Source organism: Balaenoptera ricei, chromosome 7, assembly GCF_028023285.1.
Source record: "Balaenoptera ricei isolate mBalRic1 chromosome 7, mBalRic1.hap2, whole genome shotgun sequence".
Classification (NCBI taxonomy): Eukaryota; Metazoa; Chordata; class Mammalia; order Artiodactyla; family Balaenopteridae; genus Balaenoptera; species Balaenoptera ricei.
The window spans coordinates 91,438,549-91,458,990 of NC_082645.1; the positions used below are offsets into that span (position 1 = coordinate 91,438,549).

The following is a 20,442-nucleotide window of genomic DNA, read 5'->3' on the forward strand; positions in this document are numbered from 1 at the left end:
GTGTTGTCTTTGAAAGATTTCATGCTTTCTGTGCAATCCCTGGAGCTGGCCACGTTCAGATATTTGCAGCAAAATAGAAATAAACTACAGGTCACAGCATAGGGAATGAAGAGACGGGCATGCGCAGATGCAATACTGAAGCCCCATCAGGAGGGAGGCTATGCACAGAATGAGGGCCTGCCTCGTGGCGGGAGGTTAGACAGCCAGGAACGCTGTGAGCCTGCACCGTGTCCTTCCACCAAGGAGCTCAAAGACTTTGACGGACACGGAGCATCTACACTGGCCTGGGCACCCGGATGTTGATGGCAGAGATGAGCGGTGTATGGGAGAGGGATGTAGGGCTGGCAGAGGATCCCCCCCGCATAGAGGCCTCCAAGGTAGGCCGTGAAACGCTCACTGTTCTCAGCAGTGCCTGAGTCACTGCATACTCTTCAAAGAGGACTTTGGGAGGGGTCAGCAGGGAGACGTGGTGTGACTAGAAATGGGGTGAAAGACAGAAAAGATGACCTCAGTGATGCTTTCTGGCTAGATGTTTCTTATTAGAGTTTATATATTATTTTCTTTGTTTTTTACATAATATTATAGTCCATGACTTACAAGCTCACAGGAGTGGTCAAAACATGTTGATTTTCTTTCCCTGGGGGGAGAAGATTGGGTTGGGGGGTGAAGTTGTAGATAATAACCAAATTGGGATATTGGAAAGCAGCCAATTTGACTGGCAGAGGCCCCCCCCTCCCCCCTGAGGTGCAAATCAGAAAATCCATGAGGTGCTGCTGGTTTCTGATTCTGTCTTACTGAAAATAAACCAAAGGTCTCAGGAATCAATTGGAAAGTGTTGGATTATGTTCAGAATTCAGCAAGGCACCAAATGGATTATCCAAACCACTTCGTGTCCTGAATTGTTTTTTAAACTTGGTTTATAGAAGTGCACTTGAAGAAATCTTTATGTTCAACATAGCTTCATATATATATATATATATATATATATATATATATATATATATGTATTAGTAATTACAACATAATCAGTGCTATCCCCACCTCTTAAGAAGGTTAGGGTCACTTTGAACACACCTCTGGTTTTCCTTTGGGCAAGAAAGCAGCCATATTAACATTTCTCTTTTAAAGTTAACAAAAATGTATACCGTCTGTGACATCCAGCTTTTAAAGCAGATGTTAAAATGTGATCACCACGTTTGATATACGTCTATCTGGGTATGCCATATGCTGACAAACCACTGAGTTTTCTCAGCAATATGGACTCCTCACTGCAAAGTTACGGCCTGAAAATTCCTGGCCTTGAGACGAGACTTGAGAGTCTGTGGCTTTCAGAACTTGAACTTCCCCAGTTGAACAAAGACCTATTTATTGCTTGTGACGTGGTTTCCAGTCCAATATCTGTCCTGGGTATCGTGCAGGCACTGGAGCCAGCAGGGAGGGCTGGTAGAGTTGAGTGTCTACCTGCAAGCGTGTTATCGACTTTATTTTCCTGAAGGAGAAATCAAGGTATCTGAGGTTTATTGATTGGCCTGTAGTGATTCAGTGAGTCGGAAGGGAATAGGGAGTAAAACCAATTCCCTGGTATCATCTCCCAAGCGCACAACCCCTTACCTTGCAATGCCAACACTGGAAGCCAAGGATCCATCTCAGAGAATTTGATCAGAAAACATATGAAGGGTGATTCTGAAACCACAGAAGCATTGAAAAAGTCATAAAGATGTATAATGTATGATAGCATTTACCAGCTATAAATAGGGCAGTGCAGGGAGAAAAAATAGAGACCTTGGAAATCCACTGGGTCAGGAGAAATAGAAACTGCTTAATATTTCATTAAAAATGGATCTTCTTAAATTGCACTTTGATATCTTCGGGCCAAAGACGATATGTCAGAACTAAGGTGTTGTTATTTATTACTCTTCGTTATTAATCATTTGAACTGTTATTGAACTAAAACATCAACAAGATATATTCTCCCTCTGAGCGGGGCAGTCATCATGTGTTCTGGGCACTGTTTGAAGTATATGAAAATCCACATCACTTGTCCACAAAAGCACTTAGGCTACAAGGGACAACGGTAACTAAAATGCCATGCTAGAAAGTGGACACTTCCGGGGCAGTTCTAAATGCGAAACTCTTGTGAAGAAAGCCTTAGAATCTGGGGGCCAGAGCGGACCTTACAAATCAGCTCATACAATCCTCTCATTTAATGGAGGAGGAAATTGGGGCCTGGGAGAGGTAGAGATATTTGCCCACACCTAGGAGCTAATTAACAGCAGAGTCTGGCTCCTGGTTCAGTGGTGTTTGGACTTTTTTTTCCCACTACACCCCCCTCAGAGTGAGAGGTATACAAAAAGTTTACTAAAATAAGATGGTATTCCTTCAGCCAAGGGTCCAGAGAGCGGAAGGCAGATATGAGAACAAGGTCAAGAGCAAACAAGACACCGAGAAGGACCTAGGCTTGGAAACAGGAAGGATAACTTGAGGTCACATTGAAAGAGGCTTCATTTGGTTCCAGGGGTGGGAGAAGAGTGAGCAAAACTGAATAGCAGAATGAAGGTCAATTTGAGCACCAGGTAGATGTCCGCAGGGACATAAAACATGTGCCTGCCTCCCTTTCTGGCTGATGCCATTGTAGACAGAGATCCAGGGTCTCACCCAAGCCTGTGGCCACACGCATCCATGGGAAGACCAGCCCCTCCCCAGGCGTGTACCCACACGTGTGTGCCCCCCGTGCCCGCAGGCAGCCAGCCTTCCCAAGGCAGTCCAGAGACAAAGTCATTTCCTTACTGAGGAAGGAAAGGAAAGGTTTCTTGGTGTTGTCTGCCAAGGCTGAGAAATGAAGGGGTCAGATGAGATAAAATTGGATATTAAAAACACGAGACGTGCTGTGTTTCTAAACGGTACCAGCGTGGTGTGTACGCTGTGGATTAGCAGCTGTGTGAAAGTTCAGATCCACTCAACACTCCAATTATATATTCACGTGGAGAATCAAGCCCCTGCCCCTGCCCCCCCCCCCGCTTACGAACTCCTTAGCACCTCCTGCTGGAGGTCACACACAGCCACCATCACCATTCTCAGGGAGTAGGCCAGTGGGGACCCACCACTGCTCACAGCACCCGTCCGAAATAAGCAGAGGGCTGCATTTGCTTCTTCCCTGCCAAAGCAAAACAAAACAGAACAAAGAGCCTCTGCCTCACGCCGAATTCTAGGAGAACTGGTTAATCTCTTTCCCTTGGATTCAGTCCCTCCATCCCTCTCCTCAGAGCTTCAGAGGAAGCCAAGGAACGGGCATGGCGAGGCTTAGGTCATGCTGGGCCCTGGGCCCTCCTTCCAGTGGTCCCTCCCCAGATTAGATCACAGAGGTTCAGGCGCCTCTCTCTTCCCTTAGGCCTTCTCCCAGGTGTCTGGAACTGACCCTCTTTCCTTCTGCTTTTGTGGCCCTTCTTCCTCCTTCACTTTGTCCTCAATCACTATGCAGGAAGCAGCCAACCCGAAGCTGGGAGAGATGGGTGGGCAAGCGGTTCCGCCTCGGTGCTCCCTGAAGTCAGCCGGGCAGCAGAGGAGGAAACTGGTGGACAGGGACCGGGGCAGAGGCTCCCCAGGGGAGGAGAAGGGACAGCAAGGCTGGTGCGGGAGCTGCCCTGGAATCAGTGGGCTCGACACCAGGAGCAAGGGCTTTCAACTGAATGCCGTGGTCCAGGGAGAACTTGTTTCCTCCTCTCCCTTCCTCTGTTTCTCTTAAACAGGCCACTTCCCCTCATTTGGCAAAAGGTATGATGGCTCTTAGCCTTCCCCCCCACCATCAGTGGGGCGCTCTTAACAGCTCTAACTTTTGACCTTAATACGTGGGAAATATAGAAGGTTCAAGGTTGCCAAATGGCAGAGTTCCTGATTACAGTTCCTAAGGAAGCAAGGACCGCGTTGTTAATTAGCTCTAAGCTTCTGTGCTGCTCTTCGCTGTTACTCGGATCATTCTACGTTGGGATTAGAAACACCCTGGGAGCAAGCACGTCACTGAACAGCAGCTCTACTTCCGTTCCACCCATGCTTGGGGACCTTCAGGGCTCCATGACTCCTAGCCACCAACATAAACACTGCAGAAGTAGAAGAGATGAGAGTCAAGGGAGAAAACCATAAGCCTGAAGTCTAAAAACATGACAAGGGCTTGAGATCTGGACAGACATCTCCGAGCCTCAGTTTTTTCATCAATAAAGTGGAAATAATAGTACTTACTTCCGGGGATGTTGTAGGCCTAATTATGTTTACACAGTGTCTGGCTCAATGAGGTTCCAGTACACCAGTTTCCCCATTCCCCTTGTCCCAGGCCTGTCAGTGCCCAAACAGCTCGCATGTTATAGGTGCCGTGAGCTGAAGGAGCTGGTCCCCCTGCCCAGGAGAAATTGCTAGTTGTTGCAGAGTTGGCTGTGAGTGGACTTACAGTCACTTGGTTGTTAAGAGCTATGACAGGTATGATCTAGAAGTGATGGTTAGTTGGTCTTTCCCTTCACTCTTATCCGGGGAAACCAAGAGAAACTTACATATACTTGTTCCAGCTACTCTTTTTCCTTTTTTAATGGAGAACACAAAAAAAGCACAAGGTCCATATGGCAGTTATTGATTTGGGCCATCTGGTAAGCTAGGACTTGCTCCTACCATGTTGGATTAGAAGCTACTCTGGAAAGCCTTTCCTCCCATAAGAGATGCATTGGTCAGATGGGGACAGGGATGGATTTCATTACAGGGCAGGGACTACAGTGAGAGAAAGCCAGAGCAGGACTCCAACCGTCTGTCTGCAACCCTGACCCTACAACAAAGACCAGAAAAACCCAAGAAAGTGTTGATTGACACAGGGGCACCGGGGGTCGACAGTGCTTCCACCCTCTCACCCATCCATGGAGCAGGGAGACCTCTAAGGAACTAACAGAAACAATTGTGAAGCACTTTCTGATTATAAAATACCCTGGAAATCTTTCTATAGGCCTGAAACCGGAGGAAAAGGGAAAGTCAAGTTCAAGCTAGTGAGAGAGGTCCACAACCCTAAAAGATGACATTGTCACCCCATTGTTAAAGGATATTCTACTTTCATTTTCCTCTCTCTCTCTCTCTCTCTCTCTCTTGACTTCTGAAAGTGTTTTCCTTTCATGGTGCCTTCCTCTGCTGGCGCTCAGGCCCAGAGGCAAAATTTTCCTTCCCTCCAAAAGTTTTTGTGAAGACCATGTATTGTTTTCAACTTAGAGCAGTGTGAGAAATTAAATGTTTTTCATGGTGTTTCTAAAACAGCACCAAACAACAAACCCACTGATTATTTCTAAGCTTAAGGGAAATGAAATTGAACAGACCTTTCCCTCTCCGTCAAAGACTGCGTGGCTCACCTACACACTGGGATTTCTATAACCTGGATTCGTGTGTGATATTACAGGTCTTCCAAGCCAACAACGATGCCACGGAGGTGGTTCTGAACAAGCTGCACTCACCGCTGCTGACACGCTTCGTCAGGGTCCGTCCACAGACCTGGCACTCGGGCATCGCCCTCCGCCTGGAGCTCTTCGGCTGCCGGGTCACAGGTGAAGTGGGGCTCCTGTGAGGTTGGGGAGCTCTGCGCCCCCTTCCAGCCCTCTGCAAACGGCTTGATTGCACCACGTGACCTTAACAGAAGGCTGGCTTTTACCCGTAACTCCCTGTATGGGTATTGAATGCACACTGACTCTAGACCCTGCCTTGCCGGCTACCGTTTCTTCACGCACGCTCCACTCACTCATTCGCTGCACAAATACTTACGGGAGGCCCGCTGTGTGCCAGGCCACACATTGGGAGCTGGAAGTGAATAAGAGAAGGGAACCAGCAGATGGGGTCTCTGACATGCTGGAACTTTCAGGCGGGTGGGCAAGATAGATAATAAACAAATGTAAGTACAGGGGTAATTATACACTAAGATGCGTGTGTGAAGGAAAAGGACAGGAGGCTCTGAGAGTGAGTGAGGGGACCTCATTGAGTGTTGATTGAAAGTCTGGGGACAGCCTCTCTGAGGATGTGACACTTAAACTCGGGGATGAGTAAGGGGTAGTCTGATGGTGACTGAGGGGAAGAGCATTTTGGGTAGAGGGAACAGCATGTTCCAGGATGCTGGCAGGATGCAAGGCAGTAAAGAGCTGGGGTAACACATGTGAAATTAAGATCTGGTCCCAGGAAGGGTTCCATCTAGTTGGGGAAATAATCCCCCAGGTAACAATTCAATGCTCAGCTGAGCTCCCCTGCACTCACCGCCCCTAAGAGGGTCAGTGGGGAGTGTGTCACCAAGGATGTGAGAGTCCTTGGCTAACAACGTGAGACACTCAGCCATGCTAGGCACCATGCTGAGGGCTTTTATATTGTAACTAACAGAATCCACGCAACAACCCCCAAGAGGTAAGTACTGCTATTAGCCCTCCTTTAGGCTTGGGGAAACTGAGGCACAGAGCACTTCAATTATTTTCCCAAAGTCACGCAACTAGTAAGTGACAAAGCAAATGTGAATCCAGGCAGTCTGGTGCCCAGCCGGGCTCGTAACCACAGTGCTATCCCACCTTGAAACGCAAAGAAATCAGTGCTGACTTAAAAGTGTTTGATAGTCAGGTCCTTTGACAGTTCCCTACTGATTGGGGGTGGTTCCAGTTAGTAGGGTACCAGCATGACCTCTTGTATCTTCCTCCCTCTCCGCAGACGCCCCCTGCTCCGACATGCTGGGGATGCTCTCGGGCCTCATTGCCGACTCCCAGATCTCTGCTTCCTCCACCCGCGAGTACCTCTGGAGCCCCAGTGCTGCCCGCCTGGTCAGCAGCCGCTCAGGCTGGTTCCCTCGGATCCCTCAGGCCCAGCCGGGCGAGGAGTGGCTCCAGGTAGACCTGGGAGCGCCCAAGACCGTGAAAGGCGTCATCATCCAGGGGGCCCGCGGAGGAGATAGCATCACTGCCGTGGAAGCCAAGGCGTTTGTGCGCAAGTTCAAAGTCTCCTACAGCCTAAATGGCAAAGACTGGGAGCACGTCCAGGACCCCAGGACCCAGCAGCCGAAGGTAGGATGTTCCCGGAGGACTCCCTAACCTTGCCCCAAACAGGGAGGTTGATTTGGGGGATGTTGATTTCCCATCTAGACGGTCATCACCAACCCCTGCCAGTCAAACAGATATGAACTGAGAGATTACTTTGTGCCAGGCCCTCTGCTAAATGCCTTATTTTAACCTTTACAACATCTCTAGAAGGTAGGTCCTTTCGTCCCTCCCATTTTAGAGATAACAAAACTGAGGCTTGATGTCATGCCAGGGTCATACAGTACCTGTGGTAGAGCCATGATTCAGACACGAGTCTCACTCCAGAGCCCAAACGCCTAACCACTACTCAACACTGCCTTTCTAGTGTCTTGGACACTCTTTCTACCCTCTTTCAGGTAAAGTGTCCTTGGAACTGGCCAGACATCCAAAGGGGATGTGGTTTTTGGAGGCTCAACTATAGAAACTAGTGAATTACTTCCAAAAACAACTGTGTTTTTCTGAGTGTTGCTGCACTCCTTTGTATTTTCCTGGGCTTGACTGCTTAGATCTTTCTTGCCTCTCACACAGAGGCTGGGAAGAGGCAAGAGAAACTAACACCAGGCCAAAGTGCAGGCCAGTGTAATACCCCCTCCTGCCATCGGAGGAGTGAAGGTCAGCCCTCAACGAGGGGCACCGAGGAGCCCCAGGAAAGGGAGAGGACATCACACCCCTGTCCCTCTCCAGGTTAATCTCCCAATCAGCCAGGCGTTCCGATCCTCATTGCTAAGTTACCCCTCATTTTCCTCAGAAGAGCAGGGCCCCTAATAAGGAAGGGGTATCACATGTCTCTGTTTAGCAAATGTTTTCCATTCTTAATGCAGAGGCAAGGGCTGGGTTGGAGGTTTTGCAGTGCTGATGTAAACTCCCAGCTCATAATTCCAGCGGCTTGGAAAGGCTCAGTGCTTGGTAACTGGAACCTTCAGTGGATGCAGCAGAAGTCGGACCACTGGCTCCCCCAGGGACAGCTGACCCTGGCTCTTCTTGACTATTCTGGGGGCCTGGGAAAGGAGATGATCTTAGCCAGGGTCAGAGCCTGCCCTCCCCAGGACAGTGCCCCCCCTTTTGGAATTGTGGGCATCCTGCAAAATGAGGTGGCTCTGCTGCATTCCTAGATGCTAATCAGCTACAGCCCCTGGCACACCTGCACACCAACAGTCCCCTAAGTCACTGGTTCACAGGTATGCTCTGGGTTGGGTCCCCCACCTGGCTTCAGCCAGGGCAGCCCCACTGTCATCAATTTTATGTAGTGTGGCTTTAGGTGAGGTTCCTTTTGACAGAATTTCTTCCACTAAACCAAGGTTGGGGAAACACAGTCTTAGATTATCAGGGTGTGACCAGTGGAAATTGTCATTAGCCTAGAAAAGGGATGGTCACTTTCCCTTCAGCCTCTCAGTGACCTGGCATTTTCTAAACCTAGACTTTCAAGCTGGGACTTTCTAAATCTAGACTTTTAAGCATCTGGGGAAGAACTTCTTTTTCTAGTAAACCGAGAACTTCAGAACAGGCAAGACAGCCTAAATGCCCTTCACTCCTCTCTAGCCAAATCCAGCTTAATTAAGACTCACTCAGAGCCGAATTCTGAGTCCTCAGTTTCACTCCCAGGATAGAGGACAGAACCCAGCAATTGCCACTTTCATCTGCTCCCCATTTGCCGTGTTTCTGGGACCTCCCAAATGAATAAAAACTTTGGTCTGAGAATGGGGCTCCCACGGACCAAAACGGACAGTGACCATGAATTAACTCTGAAGCTGCCTTCTGGTTGGATGTGAGGGGTGGGGTGGGAAGGGGGGAGGAAGGAGCAGAAAGGAGGAGTGAGGAGGGCTCCCACCTAAGAAGGGCTGAGCAGCCTGTCTCCCCCTGCAGCTGTTTGAAGGGAACATGCACTACGACACCCCTGACATCCGGAGGTTTGACCCTGTCCTGGCGCAGTACGTGCGGGTGTACCCTGAGAGGTGGTCCCCTGCGGGCATTGGGATGCGACTGGAGGTGCTGGGCTGTGACTGGACAGGTAAGGCCCTCTTTCCACTGCGGGTCTCACTCACAAGGTCTCATGACCCCGGCTTCCTGGGATGGCCTGGGAGGAGGTCAGACCACGACGGGGACGGGGCAGAGGGGCAGCCAACCCTGGGGTGAAGCCCCATCAGTTCAAAACGCTGCTGCCCCCTGCCTGCCCTGGGCTCCACCTTGTTCTACCTCAAACCACGGGCACTGCAGCCTCTGGACTCAGGACAGCTTCTCAAAGGATGTGCTGTGTCATTTGTAAAGGATCATTTCAGTCCTGCAACCCCAGTCTCTCAAAAACAAATCATAACCACACACTGCCCACCCAAATTCAATTAGACCCTGACTCTTCAGGCCAGAGGGCTGTGGCTGTTGATTTAGGGAAGAAAAAAAAATGCTCATGATAATAAAGTAATCGGTTTATGTCTGAATCTGGCCTCCAGATGTCTGTGGCTAAGAGACTTCATTTTCATTTCGAAGCCACATCTGTAAAAGGCATTTATTTGCTCAGGAGGGACCCTGTTGCAGGGGAGCTGCCGAGAGCCCGGCTTCTTCCCCGTGTGCCGCAGGAGGCTCGCTGGTCTCCACCCTGCGTCCCAGGCCCTGGGAGCACCTCCGAGTCTCCTGAACGAAGATGAGGCCCGCCGATCATGGCCACCCTCCTGGTTTCCCGGCAAGCACCCCATCCATCCTTCCGAGTCGGGTCCGCCTCCCCTCCAGGCCCCGCCCTCCTCCCCCGGCAGGGCTGGCACAGATCCCAGCTCGAGCCCGAGCCTGAGCCCGAGCTCGCTCGCTGCCTGCCAAACGGAGCTCGGGGGGGGGGGGGGGGGGGGGGGGGGCGCGCCGAGCCAGTGGCAGCAAGCGCAGCAGGCAGGACCCCGGCCCCAGGTATCTCCATTTTCCTGTCTGTGCCGTACCTGTCAGCAGCTCACCCAGCAGGGGATCGTGAAGGATTAGTAAGAGCATGTCGGAGAAGTGCTTTTGGCTCCCGGGGAGAAAAGTGCTGCCTGTGAGCCGTTATGATGGCGCCGAGGAAGTGTCCCGTTGAGGCACGAAGGCTGGGAATCGGGCCCAAATTAGCCTTTCTCACCTTTCAATGGAAGGCAGCCCCAGTGAACATATTTTAGTGGGAAGACACTTTACTCCCCATCACGGAGTGAGGCCAGGTTCCCTGCAGGCTGCTGAGTGTTCCTCACCTGTCCTCTTGCAGGCGCTGAAAACTGCCCTCCAACGGTGACACCAGCTGGCTTCTTCTGGCCAGAATCAGAGGCTTAGAGATGCAGGGGACCCGAGGGCTTCTAGGCCAGTGGCTTTCAAACGTTTCTGACCACCATCCACAATTTAAAATAAATTTATATCACGAGCCACTCGACTTACAAGCATGCGTGCACACACACACAAGCACACACACACGTGTGTGCTTATGGGATATAGTATATCATTAAGCACCTGGACTCTGGGGACAGATCGCCAAGTTCAAGTCCTGCCTCTGCCGATCTCGGTTATCCTAGCTGAAGAACGGGGGTGACCATAGTATATCTACACCCCCCAGGGTTGTCATGAGGATTCAATAAAATAATGGATATAAAATACTTAGCCTGCTGCTTGGCACCTAATAAACTTGTTATGATAAGTAAGTGTGACTGAAACAAAAGGTTCCCAAAGCGGTGCTCTTCCTTGCCACGGGAGTACACGCTGAAATATTATAGCCCCTATTTTAAAACGCTAGTCCTGACTCATGAAATTGATCTACAACCTGTTAACAAGGGTGACATACAGTTTGAAAAAAAACCACCGATCTAGGCCAATGCCTCTTTCACAGAGAGGGAAACTGAGTCCCAGAGAGAGGAGCCACTTGCCGGAGGCCGATCAGCTACCTGAGGGCTGACTCATACTTCCCTCCTGTCCCCGGTCCTCCGTGCCACGCCTCTTCCCAGGCTGGCCCTGCTTTATGACCGGCTGGACAATTGCTAATGGCCTTTTCCTCCTATTGCCCCCCGCCAAGCTGGCCCAAATTACACCGGCGATGGTCAGCAGCAGGTTTCTCATTTCAAAGTCCTCCTGGCCATTCCTTGGAAGATCAGAGTAGGGGCTCGATACCCTCCGCCCAGCCTCCTTCCCTTTGAAGTCTCTGACATCTGGTTTCAATTGCCGGGGAGCGTAGTTTGATGGGCAGTTACCTCTAAGTGTCCAGTACAAACACAGTGGGCACGGAGGCCGGCTACTGTTTCCTCACTTTCATTCACACGCCCTGCCCTCTCATTGCCTCGCCCGCCCCCTGTGCCCCTGGATTTAACATTATCTCTCTGCCACCCAGCTCACCCACTCTGCTACCTAACATTTCCAGGAACCGCTCTCCCAGGCCACGTGGCTTTCTGCTTGTCAAATTTCCATTCATTTCTGTGACTCATCCTTGTTCCCTTCTTCATTCCTACCCCAAAAGGATAACACGGAAAATAATGGGCTGGGTTGAGTTACTGCAGCTAAATAATTTGACAGAGCTTCTTCACCTGTTCATTTGTTTGTATTTCAAATGATTACTTCTTGCCTTGCTGACCATAGTCTGCTTTACAATGGAGTTTGAGATTCTGTGACACAGTAACAAATAGGAACTTACAAGTTAGGACGCTTCGAGGTTACTTGCCCAGCCAGGTTTGGTCACCTGCTACTTGTATTTTGAATAAGTTGCCAACATTGACAAGTCTGGAGATTTTCCCTGGAGATTTTGTTTGTTTGTTTCATGCGAGGGAAAAAAAAAAAATCTTTTTGCAAGATCTGGCCACACTGGGCCACCTCCCCTCGGCTCTTCAATCTGCTGGAACCAGTCACGTGGTGGCCTCCTTTCAACCAGGTGTGCAGAACCCCTCTGCCACCTCAGGACCCCTCTGCCACCTCCTGTCCCAGCCTTTACTCTCCCAGCCCCCAGCAGGCCACCCTCCCTTACAGTAGCAGTCAGCCTCCTAGAAGCATTTGAATTTGCCACACCCGGACCTAAAGGCACAGCCCCAAATCATTTCCACTGAATGGAGTCTGAGTCACTTTGAGGCCATATTCTTTTCCATCCGGTTTTGTGCAAACACGAACAACGATGCCTGGGGTCGCACCTCCCAAGCTGTCTGGCTTGGCTATGACTTCAGCCGTTGTGCTTCTGATTATCTTGCAATAGGTGGGCCCCCAGGTCGGGTTAGCTTTGGTTCCGTCTGACTCAGAGAAGGCAGAGAAGAGAAAGCCTGTTCCACGCGCAAGCAGGGCTGAGCCCGAGACACGACAGCAGTCTCCCAAGGGGCTGTGCACAGACAGGTGTTTTCCACAGGAACGGAAGCTCACTCCGTTAACCCCGATTTTTTTCAAACCATTTTTGATGGGTGTCCTTCATTGCTTATGTGTGTTGTGTGACCCACACCGGTGTCTGAAACAGAGCACCCAGAGCATGGTTGAGCCCTGCCTGTGGTCAGTGTCACCCACATTCATTACTGCCCAGCGTGCCTGGCCTTTTGTGCTGGCCTCAGGGCCTCTGCTCTGGAGTAGAGTGTGGGTTTGTGTTCGTGCCTCCGTTACGGCTATTTCTACAGCTTGGGACCATTCTCCTTAACACAGGCCATGGTCCTGACTTCATCACAGCACACAGAAGTGACTTCATGGGTGTGTGTGTGTGTGTGTGTCCATCTTGGACTTCCTTTTTCCTTCCTTCTTGAAAGGCCCACCCTTGGAGAGGAGACTTAGTATTTGGCATCTTCCTGCTGGGTTTTGACACAGGCTGCTGCATGTGGTATTCACTCCCCTTCCTTTGCCTTTCTGCAGACTCAAAGCCAACGGTTGAGACACTGGGACCCACCGTGAAGAGCGAAGAGACCACCACCCCATACCCCATCGACGAGGAGGCCACGGAGTGCGGGGGGAACTGCAGCTTTGAGGATGGTGAGGATGGGGCCAGAGCCGTGTTGCATCCGGGATGGTATGGGTGCCGACCAGTCGCAGTGGAGGCTGGCCCACGGCTGGGGCCGGCACCTGGGGGTCCCCTAGGTCAGAGGTCAGGGAAGTGTGGTACTTAGGGGCTTGGGGCAGTGGCTATTTCCAACCAATCTAGAAGCATTCAGATATTGGAACAACCAGGACAGCCCTACGGGCGTGAACCCACTGGGCATCAGCTGAGATAAGGGGCCATCCAAGGGCATGCCTCCTTTGAGTAGTCTCCTTTCCCAGCCCTCACTTCGTGTCTTTAGAATCCACAGCTGTGATCGCCCCTCCTGCTAAGCTTGTCTCCGGGGCACAGTCAAGGGAAGATCTGGCTGTCATCTGGGTGACTTGGTCAGTGGAGCATGATAGGTTAACTCAGCAGTTAACCATGATTTAATTGCGTTGCCCTGTGTCTTTTACCACCACCGGTTGAGAAAGCCTGACAATTAGGATTATAAGATAGGGCACCCCATCCTCCACGAGGCGAGCGCAGGTCAGTGACAAAGACAGAGGTACGAAAAGGCACCTCACCCATTCCTCAAAACTCAGGGCCTCCTCATTTACGATCAGTCTCTTCACATGGGAAATCTGTAGCATTTTCATTTTATCTTCTAAGCATATCCAAGTTAGAGAAAAACAATAATTGGCAGAGCCCAAAAGGACATCACATTTTAAATCTTCCTGCTAAGGTCACAGAATATGAGGACATTCCTAACAGACCACAAAGTTTGGAACACCTGGCATTTTGGGCTAGAATTTAATGCTTGACAGCCTCAATTTACAGTAAATTACTGATCATTATTAAACGTTCATTAAACCAAATGAGGGAAGATTGGTGAAGAGGCTTGGGAAGTGATGGAGACATAAAGACATAGCACCGAGTCAGTAGGTAGATGGTGAAATCTGTGGACCCCGCACCCTTAGCCACTTGACAGTGTGAGAAACTGCAAGGATGCCGAGGACGGCTCCCCAAGTTGGCTACAAAGAAGAACGGGAGGGGAGCCAAAAATAAATGCTGAAGTTGTGTGACTGCAAAATGATAATTTAATGCATATGCTCTCAGGAATGTGCTTTTGTACATTGCGTGGGCCGGGGGACACTCTTGGTCAGGGATAGTTGAATGCAGAATTCTGACATTTTAATGAACTTGTTTTTGTTTTATGAAGAGGAGAAAGAGACTTGGAGAATCTTCCAAGACATGTTTGAAAGAGTTTGAGAGCCAAAAGTGGAGCGCTCTCATTTACTGTGTGGTGTTGGATTAGCAGGGTTTGCTTGGTGCAGGGCAAAAGGAGGGGGTTTTGTCTAAATGGCAATCCAAAGGAAAATGTAAGGACTTTCAGAAGTTTAATATAATTTTCCCTTTTATAGTGGTTTGTTTCATTTGGGGTTTCTTTGGTGGTTCCTCCCCTCTCGCTTTTTTTTTTTTTTTTTTTTTTTTTTTTTTTTTTTGCTAAAGATCTCTTTGTGGAATTGGGTTCCTGAGATACGGTATGCGTATAAACATTAGAGAGGAATTATGGTATATTGAATTACTCCATATTTTTGAACGGAAAAATAGAAACTTAGAAGTTGTCGGGAAAAGGGGATGGGGAGGGCTAAGGGCTGACTTTTCCAAGCCACAGGTTGATGCTTCAGTAATAGATTCCATGTGTTTCTCCTCAACTCAAGCTGACTTTGGCCAAGGGTGGGCAAATATTAAATATTCTTTCTTGGGAAGGGGAGTCACGAGCAGGACCCGGTGGCAACCTGCCACCAAGGCCAACAGTGCCCTTCCCCTCAGAGGTGAGCCGTCCTCACCCCCGGGTTGGGAGCAATGTGTTTCTACCAGTCGGCTGTTCCCTTTAGACTTCCTAACCTGCCTTCCCCACGGAAATTTCTCTCTGGGAACCCTGAGAAGGGAAGTGAAAAGGCCAAAGACCCCACTTCCTCCCTGCTACCAGCGTTAGCCAACACTTTTCCGCTGTCTCCGCAGCTACTGTGGACAAGAGTCCAAATCTGGGTTCCCGTTTCCTCTCTTTCCCCCACCTCCACCCCACCCCCGACTTAATCACATGTTCGGCACCAGCTCAGACTGGATTTTTAGAGCTGAGTGGCACCTCCAAAGAAACCCTTTGGGTTCGGTCTGTTCGCTTAGAGGTGAACAGCCGAACAGACAGGGGCAAGCCAGTGTGTGGTCTCTTAGATTTCCATTCTCTGCTGTCCCTGGAATCCTGGCCTTCAGGCACTCTGAGCCATGTAAAATTATTTTTCCTCCTGGTCAGCGCTGAGCTGGGCGGCAGGCTGGTCTGGTCCCCTCGATTTGCCCTAACATGCCAAATCGCCCGCCTGGCAGTGCCTCCCCTGGGGATGCTGAACTGACCTGGTCTTCTGAAACAAGAGGCCTGGCACAGGGAGGTGAAGGGGAGCAAACAAGCCTCCCTTGTTTCCAAGGTCACTTTCTCCTCCCTGGCCAGCACCTCCCGCATTTTGAATTTCAGCCTCTCTGGATGCCAACGGGCTGTCCATCACTGCTGACAGCCAGGTTGGCAGGATCCTGCCTTCCACTGAGGCACTGGGGAGACATTCTTCTCTGGCATTTAAGGAACAGCAATTTCCACATTTGTCTGCTCTCCAGGGTGGACAGAAGAGGCCGATTAGAGCCTGAAGCCATTTGGTGGCCTCATTTATAATTGCTTACTATGGGAACCACTGGCAGACTTGGCTTTCATGCCTGGGAAGGATGAGACCAAAGGCTGACCCGAAAGCCAACAATCGCCAAGATGAGTTAAATGAATAAGCAAAGGGAGCCATTTCTTTCTCTGCTCTCCCCTTAGGCCCTGCCAGCCGTTTAAATAGCACCACTGTGGCTGTTCTCCGAACCCATTTCATTTGCCTCGTTTCGGGGTTTTTGTTTTCCCTTTTAGACAAAGATTTGCAGCTCCCTTCAGGATTCAACTGCAACTTTGATTTCCCCGAGGAGCCCTGTGGTTGGATGTACGACCGTGCCAAGTGGCTCCAGAGCACCTGGACCGGCAGCTCCGGCCCCAGCGACCGGACGTTTCCAGGTAAGCCAGCCTCGAATTAAGCGATGAGAGGGTTAAGGCCAGCCTGCGCCACGTTTTTCAGCTCCACATTCCCTGACAAGCTTCATGACTTCACGGAACCGTCCTCTGCTCTTTGCCCGCAAACCACCGGCCTTTACTGACAATGTCACCCGACGGAATAGCTGGTTGGCGGTTCCTGGCCCTCTCTTGTGATTACAGAGCAGCCTGGAAGCTGGGAGGGAGCGAGAGAGGCCAAGATCAAAGAAGAGGAAAGAAAGAGCAATTAGGAGGTCCTAGGAGAGGGGATGAGTCAATGTCCCTTTGTTCCCGTAGCCAGCTCTCGATGCCACCATCACAGAGCCCCTTGTGACTCCAAGCTGGATATTGTTCCTAAAATGGCTCATTGGGAAGCTGCTGGCCCCAAGTTTGAGTGACACTTTTTGGAGGGTATCATCACTTCTGTTGAAGACCAAGTCGAGGGCCTGAAATGCTGCCACACCCGTGGGTGTCTAGCAGAGCTGCCGGGCACTTGGCCCCCTGAAGGGTGCTGTTGCCAGTCCTTGGAATATTGTGAAGCCGCACTCTTGGTTTCAGAGAGCCAGATTCCAGAGCCTCTCCTGGCACTGTTGGTAGAGAGGGGTTGCCTTTAGCCCTTCTAAGCAGGAGTTGTCCACTCTCTCCATTGTGGCATGCTTTTACAGTGATGTTCTGGTAAGTGTTTAACGACCGGCTCTCCAGGTTTAAAAAAAAAAAAATCTGCTTTGTAATTAATGTTTGCCACTCTCCATGGTGTAAATCCTCCCACTGTGGTTGAACGCAAGCTACCAACGTGACATCATCGGAGGTGGAGTTGAGAAGTACAGCTACACAGCCTTAGATAGTTTTTTTTCCCTCACACAGATAACATAGATAAAAATAACTTCCGGATCATGCATATCAGTAAAATGTATTAAAATAATTAGGAAGTATAGCATTTTGAGAATTTATTTCCTTTCTTTTTTAATATACTTTATTTCATTGCAACTTTATGTAATTCAGTTGTTAACAATGCTTGCATTTCACAGTAGGCTTGCAATATTCCAGAAGACTCCACAATTGGCTCTCACAAGCCAGTACGTAGCATACGTTGCTCTAGCACATCGCGCGTTAGCTTTCAGCGTTCCTGGAGCTTGGGGCCCCGTAAGCGTTTGAGAGGGAAGGACTTAATTCTAGAAATTAGTAGATCATATGTTGCCTGTCTAGAGAATGAAAAGAGGGAGGGACCTCCCCTTCTTCAGAGTCGCCCAGAGCTGCTCTGCTGCCCCTCACCCCAAGGACTGGCCGTGCCCCCTGTCTCCAGGGACGGCAGTGGGACAGACGCTCTCCGCGGGCCGCCTCCTGCGCTTGCTTTCCCGGAGGGTCACAGCGTCTGCTCCGGAGAAAAACATTTTCATATTTCAAGTGTTTATCTCTTCAGGATTTGAGTGCTCAGAGAGATTAATATCTGAAGATCACCACGGCCTCAGGCAACAGGAGAGAACACTTACCCTCGTCCCAGCGTTAATCACCCTCCCCCCTCCCGCTCACTGCAATAATGTTTAATTAATATAATGAGCCTCCTGCACGTTGGAAAAAAAATACTTATTTTTATAACCCAGCCTGGATTTTTCATTTCATTTCCTCTCCTTTGAGACTTGGCCCAATTAATTGGTTGTTTTCCCAACCTCTACTTTTTATCCAAACGTAAAGGAGATTTGCCGTGGGGGTGGGGTGGTGTACGTGTGAGGTTTATGTGTGTGCATTTGTGCGCTGTGTGTGTACGTGTAATGTTTATACATGTGCATTTGTGCACCGTGTGTGTACGTGTGATGTTTATACGTGTGCATTTGTGCGCTGTGTGTGTGTGATGTTTATACGTGTGCATTTGTGCGCTGTGTGTATGTATGTCTTTCTTTCTCAAGGTATTTGTGGGTTTTGTGTGTATGTGCATATGTTGTTTTTATGTGTAGATTTTGTGTGTTTGTAAATATGTATATGCATTCGTTTAGTTTGTGTGCATGTATGAATCTGTGTGTGTGTGTGTGTCTGTATGTTTATATTTGAGTGTGTCTGTGGTTTATATGCATGTGTATGTGTGTGTCTGTATGTTTATGTTTGAGTGTGTTTGTGGTTTATATGTGTGTGTGTGTGTGTGTGAGGTGTGTGTATAAGGGGGCAGCTTGGCAAAGGCACGTTGAATAAAGGGATGTAGATGATACAGCAAGGGGAGATTTACTGGCTCTTACTCAGCATCCATCCTCAGGTTCTTTCTAATAATTCCACTTCCTCCCTTGCACTCTTCTGAGCAGATTTTCTCTAAGAATGCCTGAGGTCAGCCCTGTCCAGACTCCAAGGCCACCAGTTAGCAAGTGACACTTTGGGGAGAGCTTAAGCTACTCTCCATTTGACGCGGTTCCCCTCTGCCCCCTCTTCGCCCAGCCCTCACCCTCACCTGATGCCCCATGGGTTGACCCCGGCTACTGGCTGGGAATCCTCATCCTGCCCGCGTTCCACTTGATTCATTATACCCTGCGGTTTGGGAAGGCTCTTCAGAGCAATCTTGCAGAGCGGGCAGAAGTCCAACCTTTGGCTGGCTGGCTGGGGACAGAAAGAAAATTAGGGCCATAAGGAACTGCTAGACCTAATGTTGTTTCTCCCTTAAGAAATCGAGAAAGAAAATAATTATTTTCCTGTTCCAGAGGAATCCCTGAAGTTCGGAAAAGTGGCCCTTGGATGCTGCCTCCAGAAAACAAAATCATAATATCGTCTTCAGAGCCCTTCTGTCCATCCTCTGATGATTTAAAAATCGTTTGCTGTATTTCCCATTGTCCTTCCCCTTACAAAACATGATACTGGGCTCTAAGCAGGAGAGGATAGAGAGCCCTTTCTGTTCAGGGTGGTCCTTTCTTCTTCTTCAAAAAAAATTGGGGCCCGAGGAGAGCAGTTGGGAGAAAGGAAACAGCTGTGCTTGGTTAGGGGCAGGGCAAATGCTAACGGGTTCAGAGTCCCGGGACCTTCCAAGTCAAGCCTGAAAGTGCTGTGTCACCCACGCTTCGCCCCTCCACAAAGAGGAGACCGCTCCAGTCTTTAAGAAAAGTGTGCCATGTGTTTTATCTCCTTGTTAGGTAGGTAAACAAAAGTAATTACACTTAAGAAAGGAGGTGTCCCCATCAAGTGCAGAGGGAGAAGGGAGGAAAGAAAAAAGGCAACAGCCATGTTGAAATATCATACACAGGCTACTTGATTAGAAGTGTCTGTGGAAACTACTTACATTCCTTAGATGTTTTCTGATTTAGTTCTTTTCTCATGTTTTGTTTCTTTTCCTTTTAAGTAAGCAATTAGTTCTGTTCTTTTGGCTAGTGGTAATAGTTGCTTAAGGCTGACAAGACCCCCACTGGTTTTATTCCACTGTTTTTGTTTTTCAAGATAGTCTTTCAAGACATTCAGAATTTCTTTTTTTAGCTCTTTGCTTGTGGCTTAGAAGCCTGCAGTGTGTTCATACCAGCCCCTGGGGACCCTGGTCCGAATTCAGTGACCCCTGGTGGTTGCAGAGAAGCCAGTACCTTGCTCTCTGAGAAAGCACTTTGCCTTTGCTCTGTAACTGCAATGACACAGAAAATGTCTCCCCTAGTGGAAGCCGCTGTATCTCCCACAGATATTCTCAAGTGCATTGATCAGAAACAGAATTCTGAGGAAGATCAGATTCAGCTCTTTAAGGAACAAGGCAAAAACTCCTTGAGATGCCGTGGTGAACCCGTGTGTCTAGACCTGCCCTGTGTAATACGGTAGCCACTAGCCACACGTGACTATTTTAATTTTAATTAAAATTAAATACAGATAAAACTTCAGTTCCTCCATCACATCAGCCACATTTCAAGAGCTCAGTACCCACTCTGTGTGGGACGGTGCAGGTAGAGAACACGTCCATCATCACAGGATGCTGTCTTGGTCAGCACGGCTGGAGCACCCTTTGGCGTGAAGCGTAACTTCCAGGGTGCTTGCTGATGCTCTTGTTCCTTGGTTTGGTGTAAACCAAGAGGAAATGATTAGGGAGATGTGCCTTCTCCGTGATCCCTTGGTGGGAGTGTTCAGTGCCTGGCATTTTTTGTCACTGTCATTGTACCTCAGTGAGTAACATAGTAAAGTAAGCAAGTAACATACTGTTAGACAGTATAGGAACTATTTCATTCAATCAAAAAGAGTAAATACTAAGTAATAGCAATAATAGTAATAATTGTTTTATTATTATTGTTGTTGTTGTTGTTATTATCTTCAGGAATGAGACAAGACTAGAGATAAAGGGTATGTTCCAGGTCAGCTTCGGAATCCTCAAGTGTGTGGTCACCCTAAATGTGTGTTCTTTCATATATTTGTTGACC

At 49.2% G+C, this 20,442-nt stretch overlaps 1 protein-coding gene across 2 annotated transcripts in view; it reads left to right on the forward strand.

Annotated features, from left to right (window-relative positions):
• The window catches only part of NRP2 (neuropilin 2), a 114,417-nt gene that overhangs the window by 53,519 nt on the left and 40,456 nt on the right, over positions 1-20,442 (forward strand). For both annotated transcript variants that reach the window (XM_059928523.1, XM_059928524.1), the window contains exons 8-12: positions 5,420-5,564; positions 6,700-7,049; positions 8,928-9,072; positions 12,867-12,983; positions 15,926-16,066. In XM_059928523.1, coding sequence (XP_059784506.1) covers positions 5,420-5,564; positions 6,700-7,049; positions 8,928-9,072; positions 12,867-12,983; positions 15,926-16,066 — 898 coding nt within the window. The remainder of the gene's footprint in view (positions 1-5,419; positions 5,565-6,699; positions 7,050-8,927; positions 9,073-12,866; positions 12,984-15,925; positions 16,067-20,442) is intronic.